At 37.1% G+C, this 27,115-nt stretch overlaps 1 protein-coding gene and 1 non-coding gene across 2 annotated transcripts in view; one reads left to right on the top strand and one right to left on the bottom strand.

The window, feature by feature from the left end:
- Window positions 1-27,115, bottom strand: part of LOC121433225 (rho GTPase-activating protein 15) — a 565,350-nt gene that overhangs the window by 269,303 nt on the left and 268,932 nt on the right. The window contains exons 6-7 of the mRNA XM_041631578.1: window positions 26,813-26,911; window positions 25,390-25,513 (exon numbers count right to left, since the gene is read on the bottom strand). Coding sequence (XP_041487512.1) covers window positions 25,390-25,513; window positions 26,813-26,911 — 223 coding nt within the window. The remainder of the gene's footprint in view (window positions 1-25,389; window positions 25,514-26,812; window positions 26,912-27,115) is intronic.
- Window positions 11,186-11,315, top strand: LOC121433322. Its single transcript, XR_005972310.1, has one exon. It is a non-coding gene; the product is annotated as a small nucleolar RNA SNORA40 (small nucleolar RNA).

Here is a 27,115-nt window from a genome sequence, read left to right as displayed (position 1 = left end):
CGGATATGTAAAAGAGTCAGGACAGACAACCCCTTCAGGGTATGTGCACGATGCAAATTACTTCCATTTGCAACGGTGAGCACAGAAGAGAAGATGGAAGAGCCAAACCGTGCCTCCCTTAGCTACCTGCTTTGCTCCTGAGTGTGCCTGACATACGTGTATCTGAGCAGGTTGAGAGGCCTTGAGGAGTTAAACTGGAAGACTAAGGCTGTCACGCGCTGTGCTCAAAACACAGAGCATGCATGCGTGCCCAAATAACTATGCTGGGTTTATACAACCAGCTCTTTTCCTTCATAAGCAAGAATTGAAGCACACACACACACACACACACACACACATACACACACGTGCGCGCGCGCATGTACACATGAACACACACACAAACAAACCAAGCTGTCTTTTTTTATGGATTTGGGGAAATTGCATAGTTTTGGGCAAAAAAAAAAAAAAAAAAAAAAAAAAGGAAAAGAAAAAAAACCCCTTGGCTTGATTTTCACATTTAAAAAAATAGAGATGGAAAGAATAAGATTGTGCCCATAAAAGCCAATTGTTTCCAAACCACATTGTATTGTTTGGCCCGAATAATTCACCCTCCTATATGGAAGAAGGGAACTGTAGCAGGCTGAAAGCACAATAGCCAATCAAAATAAAATTTCTGTTCTAAGCTACCTTCCTAGTGTGTGAGGACCAGTCAAGACCTAGCCTCATCCGTACCCACACTCTCCCGCTAGGGAAACCAAGGCACATTTGGAATGAAAGGACTTAAATTAATATCTTGGTTTACACATTAAATCATCACTCTTTAAGGACCTGTTTTATTGACTCACAAACCCTGTGGAATCTGGGAGGTTTTTTAAGACAGACCGGAAGTTCTCAGCCACAGAAAGGGGCTAGACTTTCCATCTTCTTTGGGGAAGAAAACTGTATGAATGATGGGATTTGAGCTTACAGACCTCCACACAGGTAGGTGGTGGAGTAAAGCTAATTATGAATATCACATTACATTAATGTAAAAAAAAATAGTGGTCTTTTGTTCATCTGTATGGATTGCCACAGCAGAAGAGGCAAAATTGAAAACAAAGCATTTTTAATTGTGTCCCATGATTAGCGTTTAAAAGAGAATTCTTTAAACATTTACAGGCTAGAAAGATGACACAGTGGGTCTAGCTGGTTGCCACCTAGCCTAAGGATGTGAATTCCATTCCCAGAATCGACATGGTGGAAGGGGAGAACCAATTACCTACAAGTTGTTCTCTGACTTCCACGTATGCACCATGGCAAAAGTGTGTGTGTGTGTGAGGGAGAGAAAGCGAGGGGGGGAGGGAGGGAGGCGGAGAGGGAGAGAAAGAGAGAGGGGGTGGAATTTTGTGGTATTCTGTAATAGGTAGCAAATTGGTCTTTATTTTTAAGCTGGGAAAACATAATTGCATTACGTTTCTGCTAGAATAAGGACAAACAGGGATTGAAAACACAGCAGCAGTAATATTGAGAAATCATACATATGCTGCTTACATGGACTTTGTGGTCACTAGTTTATATGTGGATCACTTAAAAGTCAAGAGCCCAGGAATTAATGCCCAAATTTATCTTATTGCCCAAATTTTCATTTTGGTATGATTCGATTATCTTAGTAGATGTGACAGAGTTTAGTTCACCTCAAAAAGGAGGGCCACCTGCAGACAGCAATGTAAAAGAGACCAACACTTGCCTTCTTTCTCTAGTTCTTCTCGCACCTTTCTCCTTGCTCCTTTCAACTCGGATATTTTATTTAGTTTCCCATAAAGTGTATTTTTAAAACCCGTTTTGGAAACTACAAAAACAGCCACAATAACATCAGCAGCAGCAGCAACAACAAAAGAGCAAAAGGCAGCTGATTAGGAAGAAAACACAGATGAAGAAAAAATAGCAATGGGTAGCAGGCAGGGGCATCAAGGAGTGGGAGGCCGAAGGCACTCAGTTTCAAATTAAGGATTAAATGATTTATATAACTAAAGGAAGAGTATTAATAGGATATTTTTAGAGTGTAAAATAAAAGCCTGCTATTATAAATATTTTATTATACAAAGTTTATCATAATGTAAAGCAATTTTTTTCTAATAAAAAATAATAAAAAAGCTTGAAGTGGATATAGGAATCTAAAGAATAGCTATAGATTTTGGTACCCTGACTCTGTGAGGAGGAACGAAGGCACATTATGAAGTGTAGCCTGTAATAGCAATCTCTGGATATGCCATCATCCTGCAACACAAACGTTTTGAGATGTTTTGACTATCAGCAAGTGAAGAGGCAGAACTAGGCTTGGTGACATCATTTCCACTGGAACAGAAGTTGTCTTGACTAGAAATTGTCATAGAAATTTCTCGTTTATACTTAGAAACATAAATAACTTGTCTGGCAAGAGTAAGCATACTTCTTCCAAGATGACATCAATACACTGAGTTGGTTTATTTATTTATGTGTGCTTTTCTAGGTACTATTTGCCATGCTCATAAATTTTCTTTTAGGTTATGATATTGAATGTCATCAACCCTTAATGCAGTTTGTTCTTGCTCAGGTTTAGAGTCCACGTTCTACTATATTGTTGTATTGCACTCTATTCTTCATTTTGATCAAACTATATCTCCCAAATTACTACTCAATAAATAATATGGAATAAATAAATCATCATGGACCTTGCTTCTCTTAAATATCGACTTTAATGAATTAGGTAGGTTAGTCTAGCATGGGAAGACCTGGCTTTTCTAGGAAAATGTCCACTTTCCCAAACCTCTGGAAAGTCTCGTCATTCTTATCTCCTCTATCATAAGGCTCCCCAAGTCAAAACTACATGCACAGTCTCCATTAAAGTTCAATCAAATTTGCAGGCATTGCATCACATGTAGGCCACTTTTAAATTATTGTTAAGAGAGTGAGAAATGGTTAAAAAAAATTTGCTGTTGGAGGTGTCTTCAAGACAAGGAGAACGAAGCCTATGCATGTCTGATAGGTTTGCTGTGGAGGACTGATCACAGCTTCAGCTCAGCCACCCGACAGCTGTCTGACACTGGCACATGGCTGCGCTCTGATGGCTTTTTAATGTGTGATCCTAGGTAGGCAAAACTACAGACCCGAGCCATTCTATCACGCGCTAATGTAGGGGATGCTGTGAAGGGATTGTGAGAGGCAATGAAAGTCTCTAATCGGCTGACTTTAAATTAATCAGCAGAGATTATTTTATGGTCAGCCAGATGAGCTCTCTGAGGACGCAGAAGTTCTTTGAGTTTAGAGATTCTTCCAGCCTTTTCTGACTGTTCATTGCTGACCTTCAACCATTGATGTCTATGGCGTTCTTGCTTGCCATCTATCTTCCCATTCTGCCTACCTATCCTGTGGTCTCCAGAAGTGTTTAGTGAGCCTGAACAGCTGTGTAAATCGATCCCCTTTGATGTTATCGATCTGTCAACCCATCTCTCCATCCATCTACATGATTTAGGGTTTATATTGCTGTGATAAAATTCAATGACCCAGAAACCACTAGGGGAAAAGAGCTTACTTCATCTTCTAACTCTCAGGACTCACTCCATCACTGAGGGACTCAAGACAGGAACCTCGAGACAGGAACTGGAACAGCAGCCAACATCAAAGCACACAATTTACTGGCTTGCTCCTCACTGTGTGCTCAGTTTGCACTTTTTGTACAGTGTGGGACCAGTTACCCAAGGTTGGCATTTTCAACTGCCAGGGCACAAAAAGTGTTTAGACTTCTTTTCCATGGCTTACAATCACTCGCCTTTCCACAGGGGTCTGCCCATTCCATGTGACTCCCTAGACACATGGTCTGCAGGGCTCCAAAGACCAGTGAACTGACCCGTAGAACTCTCTTAGCTGAGCTTGCACTGCAGGGTTGAAGCTCTGGTCACACTGGACTGTTCTGCCCACATTGAGCTGCAGTAGTGACCAGCACTCTCTGTTGCTGTGTATTTTAGGTCTTCATACATTTAAACATTTCTCTCATGTTATTTGCATGCTTTGAGATGGTATAAAAATGGGCTGTTCTTCAGAAGACTGACATCACTCACTAATACACTTTTGTTCTTGTAATTTTTGTGGCAGATTTTGGCACATATTCAGATATTCTAACTTTTCTATGTTGTTTTGGTCATTTTCCAAGCTATCAGAAAAAAAGAAAACTTTTAAATAGTTTGCTTGAAGTTTGATCTCATCTGTACCTGGTTTGTTTATGCTCTTTTAACTTAGGTTCTTTTCAGAGTTGTTTTAATTTAATTCTTTTTTAAAAATTATTTATTTATTTTACATTCTGGCTACAGTTTTCCCTCCCTCCTCTCCTCCAAGTCCTTCCCCTAACTTCCCTCTATTCTCACCCCCCAATCCACTCCTCTATTACTAGGAAAGGGCAGGTTTCCCATGGATATCAACAAAACATGGTATATCAAGTTGCAGGAAGACTAAGCGTGTCCCCATGTATTAAAGCTGGTAAAGGCAATCCAGTATGAGGAATAGGGTTCCAAGAGCTAGTAAGAGAGTCACGGACAGTCCATGCTCCCACTGTTAGAAATCGCACAAGAAGATTAAGCTACACAACTGTCACATATATGTAGATTAATTCTTAATAAGATTATTTATTTTCCAAAGAAATATTTCTCAATTCAGTAATATATTTTTACTTGAATGGTTCCTCTTAATTTTATCATTCTCACTTCAGAGTTTAAGTATTTAGCTTTTTTAAAAACACATTTGGTAGGGCTGGAAAGACGACTCAGCACAGAAGATGCCCTATTACTGATCTTCCAGGGGATGCAGCACCCACATGGTGGCTTCAGCTGCCTGGAGCTGCAGTTGCAGGGCACTGAGCTTCTCTTCTGGCTACCATGGATACCAGTCCAGCATGTGGTGCGCAGACACACGTGCAAACAAAACACCCATCATACCAAAAAATAAAGCTAAACTTAAAATTTTAAACTACATATTTGATTTAAGTGCAGCATTAGTCTACCTTTTTCATATTAAAATTTAACATGCTATGCATGTGCCTCTAAATATTTCTTTAGTTGCATATGCATTTCATTAGTTTCCAGTAAAAGAAAAATAATGGAAAGGAATGGTATTTTAATGGGTAAGTTACCTGGAGAATTTTATTTAATTTTTTGTAATTTTTAAGCTTTATTACATTCTATTCAGCTTTTTCATGTAGGCTTTAAAATATTTTTATTTTAATATAGCTGATAATTTCTTATTTTTCATTTTGTGAGATATTTCATATTTAATAAAATGTAGATTTTCATGTTAAGAATATAAATGTTAATAATACAAATTTATTAACAATGCAAAATACATGGAAAATAAACTTTTATTTTTGAATGTTAATCTAAGAGTAAATTTTATATTCGGATAAAAATATTTAATCATATTCAAATTTCAGAAAAAGATTTATTAAATGAGAATTTTAATTATTTGTGAACTGAAAGGTGAGAGTTTTCTAAAAATAGAAGCAGCTAGCAAACTTCTAATCAAGTACACAAAATTATCTCACTAATTTCAAAACTCAAATTATATTTCATTTTTTTGTTTTTACTGTTTTACTTACCATCTGTTAAATCAATAAATGGTAAAGTTTAATTTTGTTATTATATATTTATTTCATAATCAACTTTTCTTGACATTTGTGCCTTTTCCATCTGCCAATATGGCCTTGAAACTTTATTTTTATGTGCTATATATATATGTGCATATATATATCATCTCTCTTAATTTTTCAAAACACACATATAAAATCATCCAACTATATGATTAATTATACATAATAATGAACAAAACTAAAAGGCAAAAAAAAGAAATAAATGTAGAACGCCTAAACTCAGTGTGCATTACGAGCTAAACTCTTTATCCCAGATCCTAAAACTCGCTGTATGAATTCCCTTTTCTGAAAATAAGAATGAATTTGATATAGTGTTTGAATAATAGAATGAAGATATATTCTGTGTATTTCAAAATATTCACAGTACATATGCTGTTTACATTTTATTTAGCATTGGTAATATATAAAACTTGATCAAAATTGTTTTCTATGTAGGAAGAAAATTCTTTTACTTTATGGAAGTGTATTTTGCCATATCACTTTGCTTTTTTGTATCATATTGTTTCCAAACTTATTTTAATGTGTTAAGACAATGGAAAAATTCACAAATATTTAATTTATGATAATCTTAAACATTTTCTACTTTCTTTAATTAAATTGCCACTGTATTAGCTATATTTCTGCCATTTTTTCTTTAAAATATGCAGTTGTGGTTTTCTGTAATGGTCTCTGTCTCCCACAAAAAGAGTCTTCTTTGATGAGGGGTGAGAGCCACACTTATCTACAGTATGATAATATGTATTTAAAACACAATTTGAGATTATATTGCTTTGGGAGAAGTGGTGATAGTGGGGATTCCTCTAGATCCTATAGCCTAACTAGCACAGTATTTATCTAGGCTTCTACTGCAGACAAGAATTTCATCCTGGGGAGAGGTAGGGAGGGGAGAAGAGAAAAATGCAGGGCTTAATAAACATAATAATAATAATAATAATAATAATAATAATAAAAATAGAGAAAGAATTCCATCCTGTTGAGTGCACCTTTGCTTATCACCAGGATACGAGTGCCCCTATTGCACTTTTGGAGGATGTGTTTCCATGCTGGCCATTGTTGTGGTTTGTAGGTGCAGAGGACTATTGATAACTTTTCTCCTTTGGCAGCTTTCACATCTTCCACTGCGAAAGCTAGTCCTCAGGATGGTGACTTGTCAAAGGCAGACCCAGATGGTCTCAGGAGTGCATAGTGTCTTCAGCAACGATGCAGAGAACAACTGACCATGGGGAACCAATATCAAATTTATGTACCTACACACAACAGTGCCTTGAAGGCTCAGGGTACATCGTGGAAGAGGAAAGTGAATAATTGTAAGAGTCAGAGACCCAGGAACTCTGCAAGATTGTGTCCTCTAAATAGCACAGGGAAGCCGTACCAATAAAAATCTCAACAATAAGCTTGCCTAAACACTGACAGCGGCAGTTGACATGCCAATGTGATTAAGAGAAATCACATGGGTCTATACCTGTATGAAGAGTGGCAATTAAGGACTACCGAGAGAGGGAGAATCAGTCTTCTCCAGCGATTGGATAATCGGTTATCCAATACCAAGTCATTAGCCTCAAAATGTGTACACAGCAAGCAACGCTAAGTAGACACGAGCAGAATGCTAGTCAGGGACCCTTCCTGGCCAAGTAATTCACATTGATGGTTGATTTAAATATTGGATTCATATATTATTATCTTCATAGCTTCCCAAATATTACAAGCAATGGTATCTGTGTGTGATTCTAACATGATTTACTGTGCACTGAGCTCAGCTGTGAAAATCCCAAGACTAGTTCCATTCTTGACAATCCCTTAGAAGCACCAGTTGTCTTCTGTCATTCAGACTGAAGAGTAGGTATCAATTACTAGCAAATAAGAGTCCTTGAGCTTCCCAATGACAGTGATTACGTAGGAAGCCTACTGAGCATCCTTTCCACCTTACTTTGAAAAGATCAATTTGCTTCCCTTTCTTGATTTACCTCTCATCAAAATGCTAATAAACAATTCCCTTTCAGTTAAATTCCCACAGTTTCACTGAACTGGGTAACTCTATATTTTATTTCTGAAGTCTTGCACCCAAAATATGATAATCTAAGTTACATAATTATGCTAGTAAGCCAGGTTTTCTGCTCTCCCATGAAACATGGCTTCTACAGAGAAGAATCCATTCTATCAGATTTGTCTTGAAGGGCTTTGCCCTAGAACAAAGAATGGGATCCCTGTCTTTACTCTCCTTTTTCCTGATTGGCTAAATTTGTTTTAACCTAGTATACTAACATGATTTATTTATGTAAAAATATGTCATGAATTGGGAATCAAGACTTTGTAGATGGAAAATGAATGCATTTAGACATATAACGTATATCAAGAAGTTTAGCCTTTAGTAAGGCACTCAATAAACTTTGCCTCCAAAATCCCAAACTCATTTTTGAAAATATGGTAATTTATGGAGATTTTAATCATTTATCTTTATGATAGCCTTTTCCTAACCAAATTATGAGTATTTTTCCAAATAGTATAGGAGAATACATCATACTTGTATTAATGCTATTATTAACATTTATTGCATCACACCCTCCTATAAATTATGTAAGCTAATTTGTGCTTCTAAAAACTTTGTGAGGTAGGCACTATTATTTTGTAGTTTTAAAAAACTACAAAAGGTACGTGAGATTGAGAGAGTGAGTTAAAGCTGGGAGGCACGGTAAACTGCGCACCTCAGCCTCTGCTGCTTGTCAGGAGTACCATGGGACAAGATGGTCGCCCTAGGATGTGAAGCTGGATGGCTTGGTTTCAAAATCATTCTTGATTCCTTGGTGTAACTCTGTGCGCATTAATGACACTTCAGTGTGTTGGTGATACCTAATAAATAAAAGGGGGTTAATAATCATACCTCATATAATAATTGAGAGGTTTAAAAGAGAGGGCTCTTTTAGACTTGGTTTATAACCTAGAGCTAGTAAGCATCAAACTATTTCTATACAGCGTTTCTTTGCTGTGGAGGACATGATCATTTTGTTCTTACAATACCGTTCACAATGAGACATAGCAGTAATCCATGAATGAGAATCAAAAGATTCTATTCATGTCACCAGTTATTCAATGAAAATGGCTAAGCTTGTGGCAACTTCTATCTTATTGTCCCAGAATTTTCTGACAGCAATCACTTATTACTTATTTATGGTGATAAATTATTAGAAGATATGATAAACAATTAGAATTATATCGAATAATTATAAATAGAACCTTTGTGAGGGTTTAAATTATCTCACTTGTATATTTCTCTCCATCTGTCCCATGATCAAATGACCTCTCTCATTTAGAGTTGCTGAGGCATGGAGAAAAGTAAATCTGATAGGGACATCATTGTAGACTATTCCTATAAGGGTGCACCTCATCACACAGTACGTTACACATGCATCTTTTACATACTTATCTTTAAATGTTTATTTGGCACATCAACAGGCAGCTGGTGGAACAAATAGGAAATCGTGGGAAGCACATTCATTTTTAAAGTGTTAATGTGCCCACTCCAAGAGACAGTAATGTGCTTCCATCCGTTAAGATCCCCTTGAATGTTTTGGATTGGAGGACCATAATTTAAATGAAATGCATTATCCAACCTGGAAGGTATTCTACATCCTAAATATTTAATTGATTTCTCCATCAGGGGAAGATGAGCCTACACAATAGGCAGATCCTATCTTTAAGTGTTCGATTAATAGTGTCTCTAATTTAGGGTAATTTAGGAGTTTACAACTTATAAAATGGCTCTGCCTTCCACATTCCTCCCAAAGTACCAAGAGGATTGTGGCTGGATTAATTGCAAACAGCAGACAACCCTCTGCGTATAATGAAAACTCAAGAGTCAGCATCATCAGCCATGCGCCTATAATTTGGGATCTCATCTAAATATTTTTTCACTAGGGGCTTCACTTCCAATGGAAACTCAAGAAGCGGAGAAGGAAAGTTGTAATTGTTGCATCTTCCAATTTAAAAAAGTTTAACAAGTCGAATTCATTCCTGCTGAGTTTTACTTAGTTGGGTCTTAGCTAACTGAGTGAGGAAGATAAATCAAGCCACTTGCAGATTTTCCTAATGGTGCAAAGTTTGGCACCCTGAGGACTGGGGAAGCATCTATTCCTGCACTTGTAAAGAAGGGAAGTGGAACAAGACTGTCGGTGGCTGTGATTCCGTAAGTGTGATTTATTACATTCTACGCTACTCGGTCATTTCCAGATAAGCACGTAAGTGCTAGAAGTTTTCGGTTGAAGAAAGAATAAGGGGAAAATTTTAATATTCTCTCAAGTACTGGTGCCATAGAAATCAGTATTATTTGATGAAATGGTAACATATGAGTTTATAAATGTGAAAATAACATTGAACTGTATGTACCTACATGTGTCTACTTTCGATTTTGTAAAGTCTTGCCTAATTTCACCTGTTTGTAGAGGAAAAGAAATGGGTGCCCTGCTGCTGAGCTTCATTTTGGGATTTGAAAAAAGAACATAAATAAATATCAAACAAATAAGCAATAAATAAACAAAATAAGATCAGTAGCATATCAGGTATAGAATGTTTAGTATGGAATTATCTTTCCCGTCATACTTTCTCTCTGTCTTCTTGAAGAACTACTTTGTAGACAGCTTAATTTTTGTTCAAATATAAATTAGAATCAATTTTCTGGGGAGAAATAATCGGTAGAGCTCCTGTTCTCCACAACAAAGAAATTACATTTGTAGACATATTCTAGAAATTTAAATCCCCCAGTACTCCTTTGAGGAAGTCCAAGGAGATTTGAAGACTGACGGTTTTGTACTTTGCTATTCCCAGGGGCTCATGCGTGATCATCTTTACTGAGATTTATTCCCATCCCTGCTGAATTAATATGCATTTTAGTTAACTAATCTTGAAACAACAGGAATAAAGTTTATCCAGGTCTTTTATACCTCAGAGAACAAAACAAATACTACAAATCTTTAGAGAGAATGGATATACAAAAGGGCTTGAGGTGAAGATTTCAAAGCAAATACTCTTTAAACGATGTGCAAATTACCTCGGCGCTTGAGCATGGTTTATGAAAGGGGATTAGCTCACTGGAATAAGAACCAAGTTGAAACTGATGGGTTTCAAAGTCATAGATGAGAAGTAGTTACAAGACAAGGAAGGAGGAAAGCAACAATAATTTAGGGAAGTGATTTGGATTAATTTTTCCCCTGAATGGATTTGCCTTAAATTGTCACAAATTACTATTGCTAACTGCAGTATAAACAGTGCATTTCATTGGTGCTTTAATTTTTTATAAAGGTTGAGTTCAATAAATGAGTAATTATCTGCTTATCATATTAAAAAATTTAACCAGAAACTGTTAAGCAATGAAAACTATTGTAGCTGGAGAGGTCAACTTGAGAAAGGTTTGGGGAGAAAACGTTTTCTTTCCAATTCACCAAGTTACCTACAACACCGGCAGAACACAGACACACCAGGACTCCACCATGTTCCCCCAGTGGCAGTTTAAGAGCTTCTTGGAAAACATATGAAAATGATGACTTTGATAGCATCACAAGAATTCGTGGGTGTGTTTGTACAACTAGGGGACAAAGACAGATTAGAGAGGTACAAAAATAAATCCTCTTTTTGCAACCCAGAACTCAATGTTCAGTGTGAGTTTTGAGATAAACAAGAACAAAATACAAGACAGCACAAAAGAGGATGGTGTTGATAATGAAACTTGTCTTGAATATGAGGTTGGAACTAAACATACCTGTGAATGAATGTTCCCGTGGAGCCCTGGCATTTCCCACATACAGGTTAGGATTCTGAATGTGTTAGGGATGGACATGAGCAGGACTCTACAGAGACGTGGGGTGTCATCAGCTGAAAGGCCTATCTTAAAGCGGTTCCCAAAGTAAATTGTTTGAAGAAATTTCCAGAAATCCTCTGGCGGAGAACTTTAAAGATGTCATGACTGTGTTTCTTTAACTCAAGGAGAGATAGGAGAACAAACAGCTGATAGCAACTATGGTAAACATCTTTCTCGGAGAAAGGGCTATTTTGAGAAATCTTGAACCCCAGTGACCTGAATAGAATAGCAAATGAACCCTTCAAATAAATAATTTAAATAAAAATTTTATTGACTTTACAATAAAAAAGATTATTACAAGAGTTCATTTCTTAAAATACCTTAATGACCTACCATTGTGGAAGGTAAAGGAATGTCTAATGTTTCCACTCCTGTGTGATTCCTATCTAATGCTTCTTGACTAACTTGCTGGATTTTGCCCAGTGAAAATGAGTTAAACAAAATTCTTTAGGTTCTCAGCCAAATCTTTCCATGGAAATCGGCTACGCTCAATTTAAAAATAAGGCACGGGATAGCAACAACAAATTTAGGCACTTACGAGAAAAAAAAACAACGCTAAATATTCCTGTGTAAGCTGTCCTGAAGTATGGCGCTAAATAAATGAAGATATCCGGACAGTCCAGCCTGTCTTCTTACTGTGCAATGACATTTTAAGTGACTTAATGTTTACAAAAAACTTCTTAGTGAAATTCATTAAGAATACATTTATATTTGTCTATTTTGTTCTTTAATTCCTAGATTTACCCACATCAGGTTGCAGGGATATTTCATTTGTATTTTAATAAATAAAGCTTGCCTGAAGTTCTGAGAGTAAACCAGCCCCACTGGTTAGCCTTACAGACCAGGCAGTGGTGACACACACCTTTAATCCCAATAGCCACACCAGTTTGCCATAGAAATTGGGAGGTAGTGGTGCATGTCTTTAATTCCAGCACTAGAGAGGAATATAAGACAGGAGGAGACAGCGCTCACACACTGTCTTATTCTGAGATTCTAGGAGGCAGGATAGCCATTTCGAACTGAGGTAGATGTGAGAGCCAGTGGCTGGTTGTTTCGTTTTTCTGACCTTCAGGATGGCTTTATTTATTAAAACACAAGTGAAATAGCACTATATGAGGTGATATTTTATCTCCGAAATAATCACCATCAGTTTTTTCCTAGAGATGAAATCATTCGCTACTAGAAGGCTTAAGCAGGCCTCATTCTAAGTTTGCTCACTGTTTATGGAAACTCAAATGTGAGTCTATTTTTGTTTTCCTTGCACCTTTTCCAAACAACTTAACTTAAGTATAGCTTGTTGAGCCTTGGTTGTTTTGGCAGGCATCACTGAAATGCTAATAAGCTAGCTCTAGGTAGTAATACAGCAGCTGAGCTGTGAGTCATCCAGATTAAGATATCTAACCTGAAAGGTTGATAGGAAGTGATTACAGTACTCAAGAACAAAGCAAAAATTAAGTAACCTATGGAATCATATCATTATTTTTGCCCTTGGAGAAGTGGATTAACTTCCAGAGGATGCGTGTGGAAACCAACATTCTCTGAACAGGATTTGTGTGGAAGATGAAAGATAAACAGAATTTCGGATCCATTCTGCATGTGGAATTAGTGGAATTCCTGGAAATTGGTGGAATATCTCACAGACTTGCTTATGAATGGTTTATTATTTGTTTCTTTTGATGAATTTGGTTTAATTTTAGAATCGCTTTTGTGTGTATTGCTGCTGCCCTTTGTCCTGCCATTTCAATGTTCGGGATATAGTGATGGCTATAGTGCAGGCAAACGAACACAGGAAGAGTAGCTCTTGACTCTGTCAAAATTCATGTGATATCACGAATTAGAAGGGAGTGATGAGACGAAATGAATATTTACCATCTCAAACCATGCATTGTCAGGAAATGGCCAACTCAACAGCCCTGTGCAGGCTAGATTAGACAGGCTCCAAAGTGCTCTGACTCTGGCCTGTTGCAAACTGATTTAGGGAGTCAGTGTGATGTGGGATCAAACTTTACTATGTCTATATCTTACCTATTAAAATGCAATCTCCTGGGGACTGTTAATTACCGAGTTTGTGGCTTTTCCCGTAGAGTTCAGTTCACAACACCCACTTCAGGTGATTCACAACTACCTGAAAATTCATTTCCAGGGGCTCTGATGTCCTGTCTGGCTTTCTTGGGTACCCACAGATATATGCAATACACATAAATAAACCATAAAATACGATTCGTAAAGAAATGTCCTCTCTGCTCAGTGAGTTTGGGTTGGGTCTTGGGAATCCAGTCTTTCCTATGAACAAGCTCCAGCTGATACGATTGTCATTGGTCCCTTGGCCGCATTTTGTGTGTCAAGACTATAGACGATATAGACTCTGAAAGCCAGGGGTTAGAGACAGACTCTGCTTAACTTTCCATCTTATATTTTTGAAGACACAGAAGAAATGGAATTTTTGGAACTGTCAAGAATCCTTCCAATATGTTCCAGGAAAACCTGCCACCTCAGAAATCTTTGGAGTCTGTCTCTGTTCCCACTGCTAGCTTGGGCCTGCAGCATCTGTTACTTGGTCTGCTGCAGTATTTTCTTACCTCTGATCTTTCATTGTTTTCTCTCATCTGTAGAAATGGTTACTTTAAAAAACCAGACCTGTTCTGTACTTTTGCCAACAATGTAGCACTTTATTAATATTGCTTTCAGTACAACAATGTCCGTGTAAGCCCTTGGCCAAATAGTTCATTCTTGTTTACTAACCAGACTTACAGTTGTTGTTTCCCCGATGATTATATGCTGTAGGTTCAGAAATCTCTAAAATCCGCCTGCATTCGCGGGCTCTCTGATTTCTATTCTAATATGTATTCATATTATTTCCCTATTATTCTCTCTTCTGCATTTGAAAGGCTCCCACAGCCTCACAGCAGCAGCAAACCTGAGGGCCCTTTGCTTCCCGTACTCTGACAACCTTCTTCTGTGTGCTACTTTTGGGTACAAGTTTCAAGTGTTTGTTCTCTGAATACAAACATATTATTTTTTTTTGGGGGGGGGGAGTGACTTCCAGAAGGACCCATAGTACTTCACCCTTCAAGGAGGGCCCTATCCTTCAACCTTTCCCTTTACTATGTGAACATCAAATTGTTGCTTTCTTTGGGACTCTCCCCTCATTTGCTCAGTAATTTTCTTACTCACTTTGTTTTAACATCAATATGCCAGTGCTCTAGACTGCTTTCTCAAAAACTAGGATGCGGAGAGGTAAGCTTCAGGTCATCACGTATTTCCCTCTGGCACTCAGACCTAGTGGATCAGGGTGATTCTGGTTTAAGCAAACGATGAATGCCATGGTCAGCTAGGTTATCTCACTCAGATAGCATGGTATCTTGGATACAGGGCACAGGGAGGGTGTCCAGGTATGTTTGATAGTTGGTCAACAGAATTGTCTTTTTTGAAATAAGACATTTAGAGACTTTCATGTAACTCCTTATAAGATAGTTAAAGTCCATGTATTTGAAGCACATTACTCCCTATGGCACACCAAATTCCTTAAGGAAACAGAAAATAATAAATAAAAGTATATGTGATATTCCAGGTTAACACTGACTAATAGAAGTATGTTAAAATTAAATCTTTGACAGATTATGAATTTGCTTATTCTGCACTTATTTTATAGCAAAATGTACAGGGACACAACCAGTACTAAAGACATTTCAAAAAATCATATGGAAACCTACCACTGTAGAAGCTTCCTAAAATATATACACAAACATTATAAAAAGATTTTAAGTGGAATTATCCTGTCACAAGACAACAGTGCTTCTACTAGACACTAGAGGATAACAAGTGCAAAACACAGTGCCAGGAATGGGTTACCTCTTTTGGAGTTGTTGGCAAGAAGGCCCCAAAGACCCTCCAAACAGGCTATTGCCAAACTCGACTGTCAGACCCTGTTGCTGAAGATAGCTCATGTATGAAGAAACCGAGCTGGCAATGAACTGGAAGCTTCAGAACCACTGGATAGCCTTCATAGCACTGAAAGATGTTGTGGATATTCCCAGAGGAAAAACGGAATCACTAACCTTAACCAGTTGTGAATTCTACACAGCAATAGCTAGCCTTGCAAGACATGCCCAGTTACGCACAATAGTGGCATGAACATCATGAGAGTAACCAACCACTTTCTTGCGGGAGTTAAGACCCCCTCTACAGGTTGAAACACAGACCTGGAACCCTAATCAGGATGAAGAAAGTTTTTACATAGCTTATGCACCTCAGGGGGAGGACTTACAGTTATTACTCTGTTCAATGGACATAACACTAAAGTGACATAAGGTTTTATCATTAGTTCCTGTTGATGGGTGTATCTGTCAACCATCATCGGAAAAGCTGCTTTGTGCCACATAGAAAATTAACACAGGGACTGGTCAAGGTGCACAGAGTAAAAGACTCTGGAATACTTAACCCTAAACTTAATATCTATATTAAACAACCTCCCTGAATTCTTCGGGACAGTCATGGAGGAGGAAGAAGAAAGAGTGTAAGAGCTAGAGTTGGTGGTTGACCAAAGGAAATGGGTTTTTCTCTGGACACAAGAGGACAGCTGCACACATGAATTCACAGCAGTGGAGACCGCATACAGAAGACCCACACAAGTTCAAAAGTGCCAGACTTAATTCCAGCATGGAGTGGAGAAGAGGACCCCAAGTCCCACCTCTGCTTAAGTGGCCTTTGGCAACTGAGAAACAGTGGGAGAAAGAGAGTAAGTTTTCTTTAAAAGTAAAGCCCCTGATGGGTTAGCTATCCTCTAGTGAAAACCATAAATTCAAGAATATATGGGAGTTGCCAGGCGGTGGTGGCGCACGCCTTTAATCCCAGCACTCAGGAGGCAGAGGCAGGCGGATCTCTGTGAGTTCGAGACCAGCCTGGTCTACAAGAGCTAGTTCCAGGACAGGCTCCAAAACCACAGAGAAACCCTGTCTAGAAAAACCACAAAAAAAAAAAAAGAATATATGGGAGTGAATCAATATACATTGTATGAAATTATTTAAGAACTAATAAAAATGGGTTAAATAAGTACATTTTTGTTTTCCGCTCTAAATGTAGAAACTGATAAATTTATAATAGACAAAATTGGGGATACTTTACTTGAAAATTCACTCATAGTAATTATTATATCAAGTATTTATATGACAACATAAAATTTACAAATACCTTATATATACTTAAACTGTGATTTTTACATTACTCTTACATTTAGTACATATATTTCCATCCTATTCAAATTTTCCTTTGTGTCATTTAATAATTACATTGAAATATCTATTATAGTTAAATAACAGATCAATTTTAGGATATTTAAAAGAAAGTATGTAAATCACATAGCTGTGTATCTTGGATTAAGAATGACACTCAAGTACATAAAGTTGAAAAGCCAGTGTATTAACATCTGTCCCAGTTAGCCTGAATCGTCAATTTGACACACCCTAGAGTCATTCGAGAAGGGAGTCTTAATCGAAACGCTAACCAGATCAGACTGATCTATAGGCAAGTCTGTTAGCGTCTTTATTGTTAATTGATGGAGATTCTAGCCCATGTTATGTGTTGGGCAATTTATCTTTGAATGTATAGGAAAGCTAGCTAAGCATAACCCGAGGGTGAACTAGCAAAGAGTGTTACTTCATAGTTTCTGTTGCAAGTTCCTGCCTGAGTCCCTGTTCTGACTTCCTTCAAGGATGGATTATGACCTGCAAATATAAGTCAAACAAACCCTTTTCTCACCTACAAAACCAAACCAAATCAAAGGTACTCAAACTTTTCACTCTTACACCCTTACCTCTTATATAATTCCACCCAGCTTTTAAAGAGTGTGATGAGGGACAGAATTTCTGTAACTCTTGTTTTAAGTTGGATTTCTATGAACAGAAGAGAAAATTATCTTCATAGATTTCAAAAATTATCAAAACTTTAACTTTCCTACATTAAAAACACCATTTTATTTTGTAGACTCAAATATAATGTAAAAAATTAAAATCAGTGCCCATAAAAAAAGCATCAAGAATGGGTATGAATCACCACAATTCTTTAAAACACAACGGAATGTTAAAATAGAACATTGAGAGATGGTGACCTGAGCTCAGATGTATGAGATGTTATCTCAGTATGCGTATGTGTAGGCGAGTAGGCTTAAGATGATGTCAACAGGCTGAGCTATGGATCCAGGTCTTTAGCTCATTTCTCTGGAAAAGAATATGAGGAACACAGATTCGGGGGAAGGACCCTTGAGAAGAAGGGGCAGGCAGACAATGAAGAACTGTTTATAGTAGTCTAGTGGAATTATGTCTGTCTATTATGCTAGTTTGAGTAGAAATATTTGAAAAGCAATACAGGAAGTAGATAGAGGAGGAGAAAAAGGAAGAGAAACTGTTTTGACTCTTTGAGCTCAGTTTTGGACTTTGGAAAACACTATGTCTGAAAGAAGGATTCTTTTGTTTCTTTTCCTTCCTTGTTTTCTAAAGGTGACCTTGAACATAATCTGTAACAGAGAATGACCTTGAACTTTTGATCCTCTAGCGCGTACCCCCTGAGTGCTAAGATTATAAGTGTGTGCCATTATGATTATTGCCCACAGGAAAATTTTAGTCTTACATTTTCTTATAGTCATGTCATCTCACATTTTGTCTCAAGTTTGAAGTCAATTAATTTTGTGTTCAATAGGATACATCTATTTTCAGCAAGAGTTAAAGAATAAGGATGTTGCCTTTAGTTATTATTTAAGTAATCAAAATATCCATAAACCATTTCTCTAAGAAAAGAAATAAACTTGATGTTATAGGTCACTTTTTAAAAAATAAATTTCAAGAGGTATATCTGTTATTTTCAGATTTATTTCATATTGTCTGATAGAAGTTGTATCTGATTTTCCTTAAAGGATGGGGGATATACTATGAGTAACAAAAAAACAAGCTGTTTTCCTAAGAACACACTGAAGATTCAATGCTTACAATGAGTACTTCTCCAAACATGTCAGGGAACCCATTCTGACATCCAACAAAATACCTTAAAAAGAAAGTTACATTCTTTTAGGCTTTTGAGGAATTATAGTACAAGTTTCTGTGGTCTATAAACAAAGGGAGTGGGTGGACCACATGGATCTTGAGTATAGAATGAGTAAGTGATCTTTTGCATCTAAAACAGTGTTTTCTCAACACAGAAAGCCGAGAATGTAAAAAAGTTTCAAATAGCATGCTTAGAAATGGCACTTAAAATTTAGTTGACAATAATGAATGATTACCCTATGCTTAACTTCATAAGAAAAGGTTAACATGTACCTAATTCTCTGGCATGGAGTAGAAAGGATAAAACTTTTAGAGAAGTTCAAAGAATATTATTTTCTTTTGTTTATAATCACAACAGTGTACTAGCAGTTATGAAATAATGCTGGAGAGTAGGGAAAAGAGCCCCCAGAATTTGGCCTATTATTGAAAGAAAGTCACCCTTTGACCTAATGAAATCAGAAATTGATTAACTGTGGTTCATCTAAGGAGAAATATGGTCAGAGTGTTACTGCCAGGGTCAGGAGGAAGATGGGGTGATCTAGTGATGGAGGACTCAGAGGCTTACACGGACAGGAGAATAGCTCATGCTTCAAGATGCATGGCTGTGGATGCCCAACGGGCAGAGGGTAAGATCAGCCCTTAGATGTTAAAGAAGAGATTCATCAGAGCTTGCTTTGCTCAGCTCATAACTAATTCCTCGTATCTAATGATTCATAGGGAACTAAATGGTTTGAAGAAATTACAATCTATGGGTTCTACCAAAGTTGAGATTGCTGCTGGCTATCATGAAAACACAGAGCAGAAGAGATAATCAAAGTTACACGGATACCTGGCATAGTTCTGAAACTTCGTGAATAATAGTGTTTGGACAAATGCATTCACATGTCTGCTTAGCAAGTATGTATTTAATCTTTAATGTTTTCCTTTTCTGAATTTAAACACTAGCCTCAATAGCATTTTAATGTACATGTTTTAAGTAATCTGAAATATGTTCAACAAAGAGTGAGCCCCTTAATCTTTGGAAAATGATCAATGAACAGATAGACTTTAAATAACTAAAATCATTCATTTAAAAAATATTTTTATTCAATAGTTTTCCTCAAGTGGTATTGAATAAAATTGTTGCCAGGAGAAACATTTTTTTTTTTTTGGTGTCAGGGGGAAGAAGTAAGGTGAATGACCATAGTACTTAATAAAGAAGCTTTATCCTTCCAACTTTTCAATGTAATGATAACTCACAGTAATCTATGCAAATATTATGAGGTTCTTTTTTTGGTAAGATTTTTATTTTTCTTCTTAACTATATTTGATTTATATCTGAGAGTTTAACATTGTTTTTTCTTTCTTAGCAGATGGCTTATTCATCTTATTATTTGTAAGCATTGGCAGGGTTATGTGGTTTCATATAAAATTCATAATAAGAAAACCTTTACAATATGTATTTTTATGAGTCTCCAAGACAGGCTTCTCAGTGTGTATCTCAAACAACTGCTAATTACATGTTTATCTGAGAAAATAGTATGAATTTTCAATTTGGGTTAATAACAAATATATTACAAGATTTCTTAATTATATTCTTACTAGAAAGGCCATAAGGGTCATAAGTATAAAAAATACTGGTTTGGGGGAAGAGTTGGAAAACAGTGGGTTATCAAGGTTGTTTTCCAAAGGTCTTAATATTAATCATAAATAAAATTAGATCTTTCTTTAAAAGTATTCATATTGCAGTTTAAACATGTAGCTATTCTTTTATTGAATTATAGAAATGCCTAATATCTAACTTTCCAGTTTTTAGTTGAGAAACATTAAAATGCAAACAGAAAAGATGAAAAAGATAGTATCTAATAAACTGTGTATTTACCACCTAGACCCAGTAAGTTAGTTGTTGGGACAATATCAGATGTATTCTACCATTATATCCATAGCTTGTCTTGCAGAAGACTCGTTTCCTGACATGCTACTAAATCTTCCTTTCCGGGCTTTGACTTCTCTGTACCATACTCTTCATCCTGGTTTAGCTGTGCTACACTTTCCTGCAGCTTCTGTGGTGTGCAGGGTTCATGATTTCTAGTTAGAACCATTCTGAAATCCTCCTTGCTTGTTATAATTTTTGTAGGTCTGAGAGAGTAGTAAGCAAGCTGGATGATAATGGTGCAGCTGAAAAGTCCCAGTTCTCAGGGCCAGGGGTTTGGCTAGCTCAGAATGAACGGCTCCTTAAAAATACCACTGTAAATGGCTTCAGAGAGTCCAAGGTGATTTGCTCCCTATATATAATTGCCTAAAGTAAATTGGGTCAAGATCTAGGCTACCATTTTACAATGACACCGTACTGTTGCTGGTGAGAAATACGATTATTTAGATTATCACAAAATATCACTGCTTTTTTATTAAACTTATTTCACTCGGCCTGATAATGATTATTCCACAGCACAATAAAGGTTTGCAGATTTTTAATTTTCAGCATTGTATTAATATCTCATTTATCTCTAGTCTGTCTTCATTTCTATAACCTCATTATGGTATATGAACCATTATTAAAGTATGTGAAACTGAGAAAACCACACGGAAATACTTTTAGGATTTTGCCCAAACATATTTTTATCTTATTAAAAAAAATCAAAAGAGAAATGCATTTCCTGTTAGTACTTTACCATGTGACTTTTAAAACTTATGTTAATTTTTGAGTTCATACATTTATAAGGTTGAAAGTGTTTTATATAAAATTTATCCTTCCCACTTGTAGATTTTAGAGTTTGGCAGTCTTACAGGCATGAGATAGATTACAACAGAAGGACCACATTTTCTATCTGTTTGTTTGTCTGTCTGTCTTTATTTGAAAGCAAAGACAGTGAATGCAAGAATTTTGTGTACATTTTAGTGGTATTTGCTAAGAAACAACATTCATATTCCATGACTGTGAATACGGGAATAAATCAGAGCTTTGTCTGAAGTACTTGCTGGATGCTGAAGCTTTCCATTAACCAGGACTTCTTAATGACATGCTCTTCTGGGCATTAAGTAATCAAGGGCATCTCTTTGCTCCATTCTACTGGGTCCTGACGTGCTGCTCCCAAGAATGCCCTGGCTGCCATTTTCACCTGGGGAGGTGCCAGGGGAAGGACCAGCTGCTCATATTTAGACGTTTGCAGCTATGACTCCCATATCCAATTCTGGCTCCTCTCCTGTATTTCCTGTACCCTCAGGGAGAAGGATGCAGAGTGTGTGTGCCCTGCTCCAGCCTTCCATCAGACACCACCCTTGGCTCATACCCGTCTTGGTGCCATCTGCTTGGAGACATGGAGGATAATAAAAGAGGCTCCCATTTATTGAGTGCCTGCTGTGAACTAAGTATTTACATCTCCAATTTCAAATTTTCACATGATCCTAGAAGGATGTTATCAGACCCATTTTTATAGTTCTGGAAAGGAACACTTGGAAAAGTTAAAAAAGCTCTCCCAAGTAATGTGATGCCATGATTATATTTGGGCCTTTCCTCTTTTCCATCAGTGGGAGAGACTCTCTCTCTCTCTCTCCTTGGAGAAATCTGTGAGCACTGTGTCTGATTGACTCTTCACTTTCCATAGCAGCCTTCCCTAGAGAGCTGATCTCCTGCTCTCATCCCAGGCTGCTGTCCTGAATTTCTCACAGTGATTTGGCCCTCCCGTTGAATTTTCTGGCTTCTTGTCTGTTAGACTCAACTGATATCTTAAAATATCCGATTAGTACTTGATAGTGTTGGCAGGTTGGAATCATATTTTTTTTTTAAAGGAAAGTATATTTTAACTCAACTTTCTGATTTCACTCATTAGGAGAACATATTTTTTCCCATGTTAATCGGAAAAACTGGACAAAGAAATGACCACCTGTTAGCTGCTAATGAAGTTCACATGCCTTTTTAAAAAAGTAATTCTGGCTTTTTCTGCTTACAATCTTGGCGACAAAACTCATGGGAACATCAAGGGCACAGGAAGCCAAAGGCAGCAAACAGACAATAGAGTTTGTGCTTGGACTACTAATAAGGGTGAAATCACTGTCAATGTGACTCCACATAATTATCGAATCTCCAGACAGTGACTTAAAACAGAATGTGTGATTTAAGAAACCTAAACTTTGGATATTCAGATATAAGACCTAGTTCAGAAGGGTTTCACAACATGGGAGCTCCTACTTGAAGTTTTAAAAAAGCCCAAACATGCTTTAATGATTTCAAACCTGTGGTCTAATTTAGGATGTTGCAGATAGGTCAATCACTATGCCTTTCAAGTGAAAATAAATACATGCATAAGATCAGATATAACTTAGTTTAAACAGTGATTTGCTGCATCCTACCTTGAAAGAAGTCTTACAACTCTACACAGCCAAGAAGACACGGGCAAGAAATAGTTTTGAAAATTGTGATTAACATTAAAGACTAAATGGACCTTTTATTTTAATGGTAAAATTCATCTAGGAATTCTGGCATCTTGGTTTAAGTTAGCTGACTTGTATAGACTTCATTTTTACTTTTTGGCAAAGGTCCACCCAAGGGCAAGTTCGAAACAGATTAACGTTTATTTGTTCACTTAACCAGAGTGCAGTTAAAAGAGCAGGTTGTAAAAACAGATTGCTTGAGTTTGACATGTGTCTCTTTATTGTCTTACACACATTAGCCTCATTCTAGGTGCCTTGGCTACCACATTCAAAATACAGGGTTAAAAAAGGTAACCGTTTCTTAGGATTGATGAGTTCGTATAAAATAAGCACTTGGCTCCAGGGGTCCAGTACATACAAAATTGGTGTGAGAGATCCTTCTGTCTATGTGTTGCTTTTATTGATTAATGAATAAAGAACTGCTTTGAGCCTATGGCAAGGGCAGAACAGAACTGGGGGAGGGGGGGAGCTAGGCTGTATGCTGGCAGCTTTAAAGAGGATGGAGTCAGACAGACGCCATGGAGCAGCTGCCAGAGTCAGACATGCAGAATCTTTGCTGGTAAGCCACTGCCACGTGGTAATGCACGGATTAAAGGAGATGGGTTAAATTAATATGTAAGAGTTAGCCAATAAGAAGCTAGAGCTAATAGGCCAGGCAGTGATTTAAATAATCTGGTTTCTGTCTGATTATTTCCGGTCTGAGCTAACCAGGCGGCTGGGACAAACAAGCGGCTCATTGCGACACAAAATAGTGTCATATATTAGTGCTGTTTTAACTTAAAAGTCATTGTACAATTAAGGAGATTTTGATTTGAATAAATACCTGCCTTCTGCTCATCTTTTGACAAGAATGACTTTGCTCTCAAACTGATTAAATTATTGTCTTTGTCAATGGGGGGAAAATACAAAGAACTGAAGATTCTTTCCATAGAATTTCTTTTCCAAGAATCATTCTAAAACTTTTAATATAATTACCATTTAATACAGAATATGTCAGCCTCAGTTTCTCAAACAGGCTGCTGCAAATGTTTTCCCCCACTGCTTCAGGGTTTAGAGACAAGTCAAGTTCTTTTCCACAGCTGTAATTAAATCTCAGCTTTCAGATCCGCTAATCACTGCATCACAGACCCTTGTGTGTTTACTACAAAATACTTACGTAATTAACATTAAACATATACTTACAACTGAATTCTAATGCTGTAATCTTACCTTATACCTTATCCCATGGGAAATGAAGGGGGGACAACTCAAGAATTAAGGGAAAACATTAGGTAAATGAAATTGACTCTAAATAAAATCTTTTAAAAGACATTCCTGAGTTTCTCTACCCATTCCCTGTGTACTCTTGTAGGCATAGGCAGTGAGAACCTTCTTCATTTGCCACATCACACAAACGGCTAGCTCAATCAGTCTTGGATAGATGCAGCAAACTATGGTATAGGCCTTCAACAATGCCTTCCTTTCAAAAAGGAATCTCTATTCAACTTCTCCTGTAACTTCAAAAACTGTGGATCCTAATAATTCAGCTTTGAAAGACATGTTGCCACACATACACATACTTTCCTAATGAGATATATATATACCTCACTACCACACAGTTTTGTTTGCACTACATGTATTGGTAGTTCAGCTTACTGACTTGTTTTTAAGTTTCAAAAGCTAGGATCTAACTACATACACCTTCAGACAGAGAAAAATGGCTAATAGGAGCTAGATAGAAGGTTCATGGAAGATTCTATAGTTTTTAAGACTGGGAAACTGGTTTCTCTGATATGAAATATATCTTCATGTGCTTTCAGAAGTCTAAGACTCAAATTTACTCAGTGAGATACATGTAGCAGGTTTCAATAAGCTCCTTTTGTTGAGAAAGAAGCAGAATGCCTTAAAAAAATTAGATTTTGCAGACCATCATGTAAATGGCATAAGTTGTTCTTACTTCAGATTCAATTGTTTTAGAAGTAGAACTTCCAAATATATGTAACTTCAATAACCATCAGCTGTCACATTTCCTGTCAACTCTGGGACACACATTTTACATCTTCCTGGTATTCTGGAAGTGTGGATTGTTGCATAGGCTGTTGGCTTAGTTGGGCCAACTGTGGTGGTCACTTGTGTCTTTTAATATATGAAAATCAAATGGTCAGCATGCCAGATGCTTGACATTTCCCACTCTCAAAATCAATCACCGGTCTGAACTCCATGGCTATTACTCAGAGACTCAGAGGTTTGCTGTAAGCAGAGACCATGACCTTGGAACAATTATTTTCTCAAAAGACATTACCAATAACGATGTGAGTAGAATGCCCAGACTGCCCTCCAGCGCATGAATCCCTAGGTAGGAAATGGTTGTGAACCTTGCAAAGTAGTCTGGCTTTGGCTTAAATCTCATTTTAATGCATTTATATTTCATAAGCACTGCATTTAGACAGAGGTAAAACGAGCGAGTCAAAGAAAACACTCACTGAAAGACTTCCTGTTCTCTGGTTTCTGTTCTTTTCTATCACCGTGGCAATGACTCAGCAGTTCAGTACTTGAGGATCTCTGGAGATTGAACAACTCCAGGGACTGGCAACTCGGATTCTTCGGCTGGAAATAACAAGCAATACCTTGAATACTTTTACTAGGAAGAAAGCATTCACCAAACTGTTTCATGTTTTGTCTTGATGCTACATGTAACCAGACTTTGGAATACATTAATTATTTTGGGGATATGGCCTCTGTCTACGCACAATGCTTACACTGATTCATACACCAAAACAGTGTTCACTAAATGCTATGAATTATTCAAAGAACTTCACACACAGCAACCCAGTTACTCCTCTCAGGCATTCAGAAAGGCTGCCACATACTGAGGAAACAGACAGAAGGAAAAGAACCCACCTTTCCCAAACCATGCAGCTACTAAATAGGATCTGCCTTCAAATTCAGAAATTTTGGACTTATACTTCATATTTGAAGTTAATAATCCGTGTGTTTGCTCCCTTTTTATGGAGGCTCTGTTGATGCTATGGAAAGACTTTTAATTTGTAGAGTTTGATCTTAAAAGGATACAATGAAAGATTTTGAATATATTCTCCTATTTTATAAGCTATTAAAAGCTCTCAAGAGCCGGGCGGTAATGGCGGACACCTTTAATCCCAGCACTCGGGAGGCAGAGGCAGGCGGATCTCTGTGAGTTCGAGACCAGCCTGGTCTACAAGAGCTAGTTCCAGGACAGGCTCCAAAACCACAGAGAAACCCTGTCTCGAAAAACCAAAAAAAAAAAAAAGAAAAAAAGAAAAAAAAAAAAGCTCTCAAAAACATTTTCCAAATAATTCTTATAAAATACTAGTGAGTTAAAATTAAGTTAGTAAGAAACAGTTTTAAATAATTTAGGCCTTTGAAACGTATACTCTGAGTGTGTTATTTAAGTCAACTTCCTGAAGTTCTAGGTGTCTAACATTCTTGGGAAGAACATTCTAGCTTAGCTGGGAAATAATAAAAACAAGCATAAATGATTTTTATCTGTGGTATTATAACAGTAAGTACAGTCATAAATGCAGAGATATTTACTTTCCAGAATATATATTAGAGACTACATAAATGGAAAATGGAAAAATGCAATACTTTCGAAGCGCTTGTGTGCTTTTACAACCTCCAATAAATGAATGCCCGTGTTATTCTAGAAAAAGAACGCAGCAGTTTTGAAGGAGAGAAATTAAATGGCATTTACCTCACAAATCCTGTCTGCAAGCAAGGTTCCCAGTGTTCTTTATTAAGCTTAAAATAGCTAATATCTCTCAGCTGTAGGATCCATTTAGACGTGTGAACGTTAGACGCCTGAACAGTAAGATTTAAATGACTACATTTTAATTAATAAATGTAACAGCCCAAACAAATACATACCAATCTGTCAATTGCATTTTTGATAGCATGGAACCAATCCAATATGATGAAGTCAATATCTGACTGGAGAAGGAACTCATTTCCTGATGCTGTTGTGATCTGAGAGGAGAAATTGACAGGAAAGAGCACCATGTTAGATAGATTTCTTACGTGAAAAAGCCCTTCTCAAGAACACGTTTATCACATGGACAAGTTTCCTTGTATTCCCGTAATTGTCTTGCTGGGAACTAAGGCCACTACTGTCATTTTGAACTTCTCTCTGTAAACTGTTTTTTTTTTTTCACGTCATAACAAATACATGAT

Source organism: Microtus oregoni, unplaced genomic scaffold (genome assembly GCF_018167655.1).
Source record: "Microtus oregoni isolate MIOR12 unplaced genomic scaffold, Mior012 000037F_ref0000500, whole genome shotgun sequence".
NCBI classification, from domain to species: domain Eukaryota; kingdom Metazoa; phylum Chordata; class Mammalia; order Rodentia; family Cricetidae; genus Microtus; species Microtus oregoni.
This window is presented reverse-complemented; position numbering and strand designations above follow the sequence as displayed.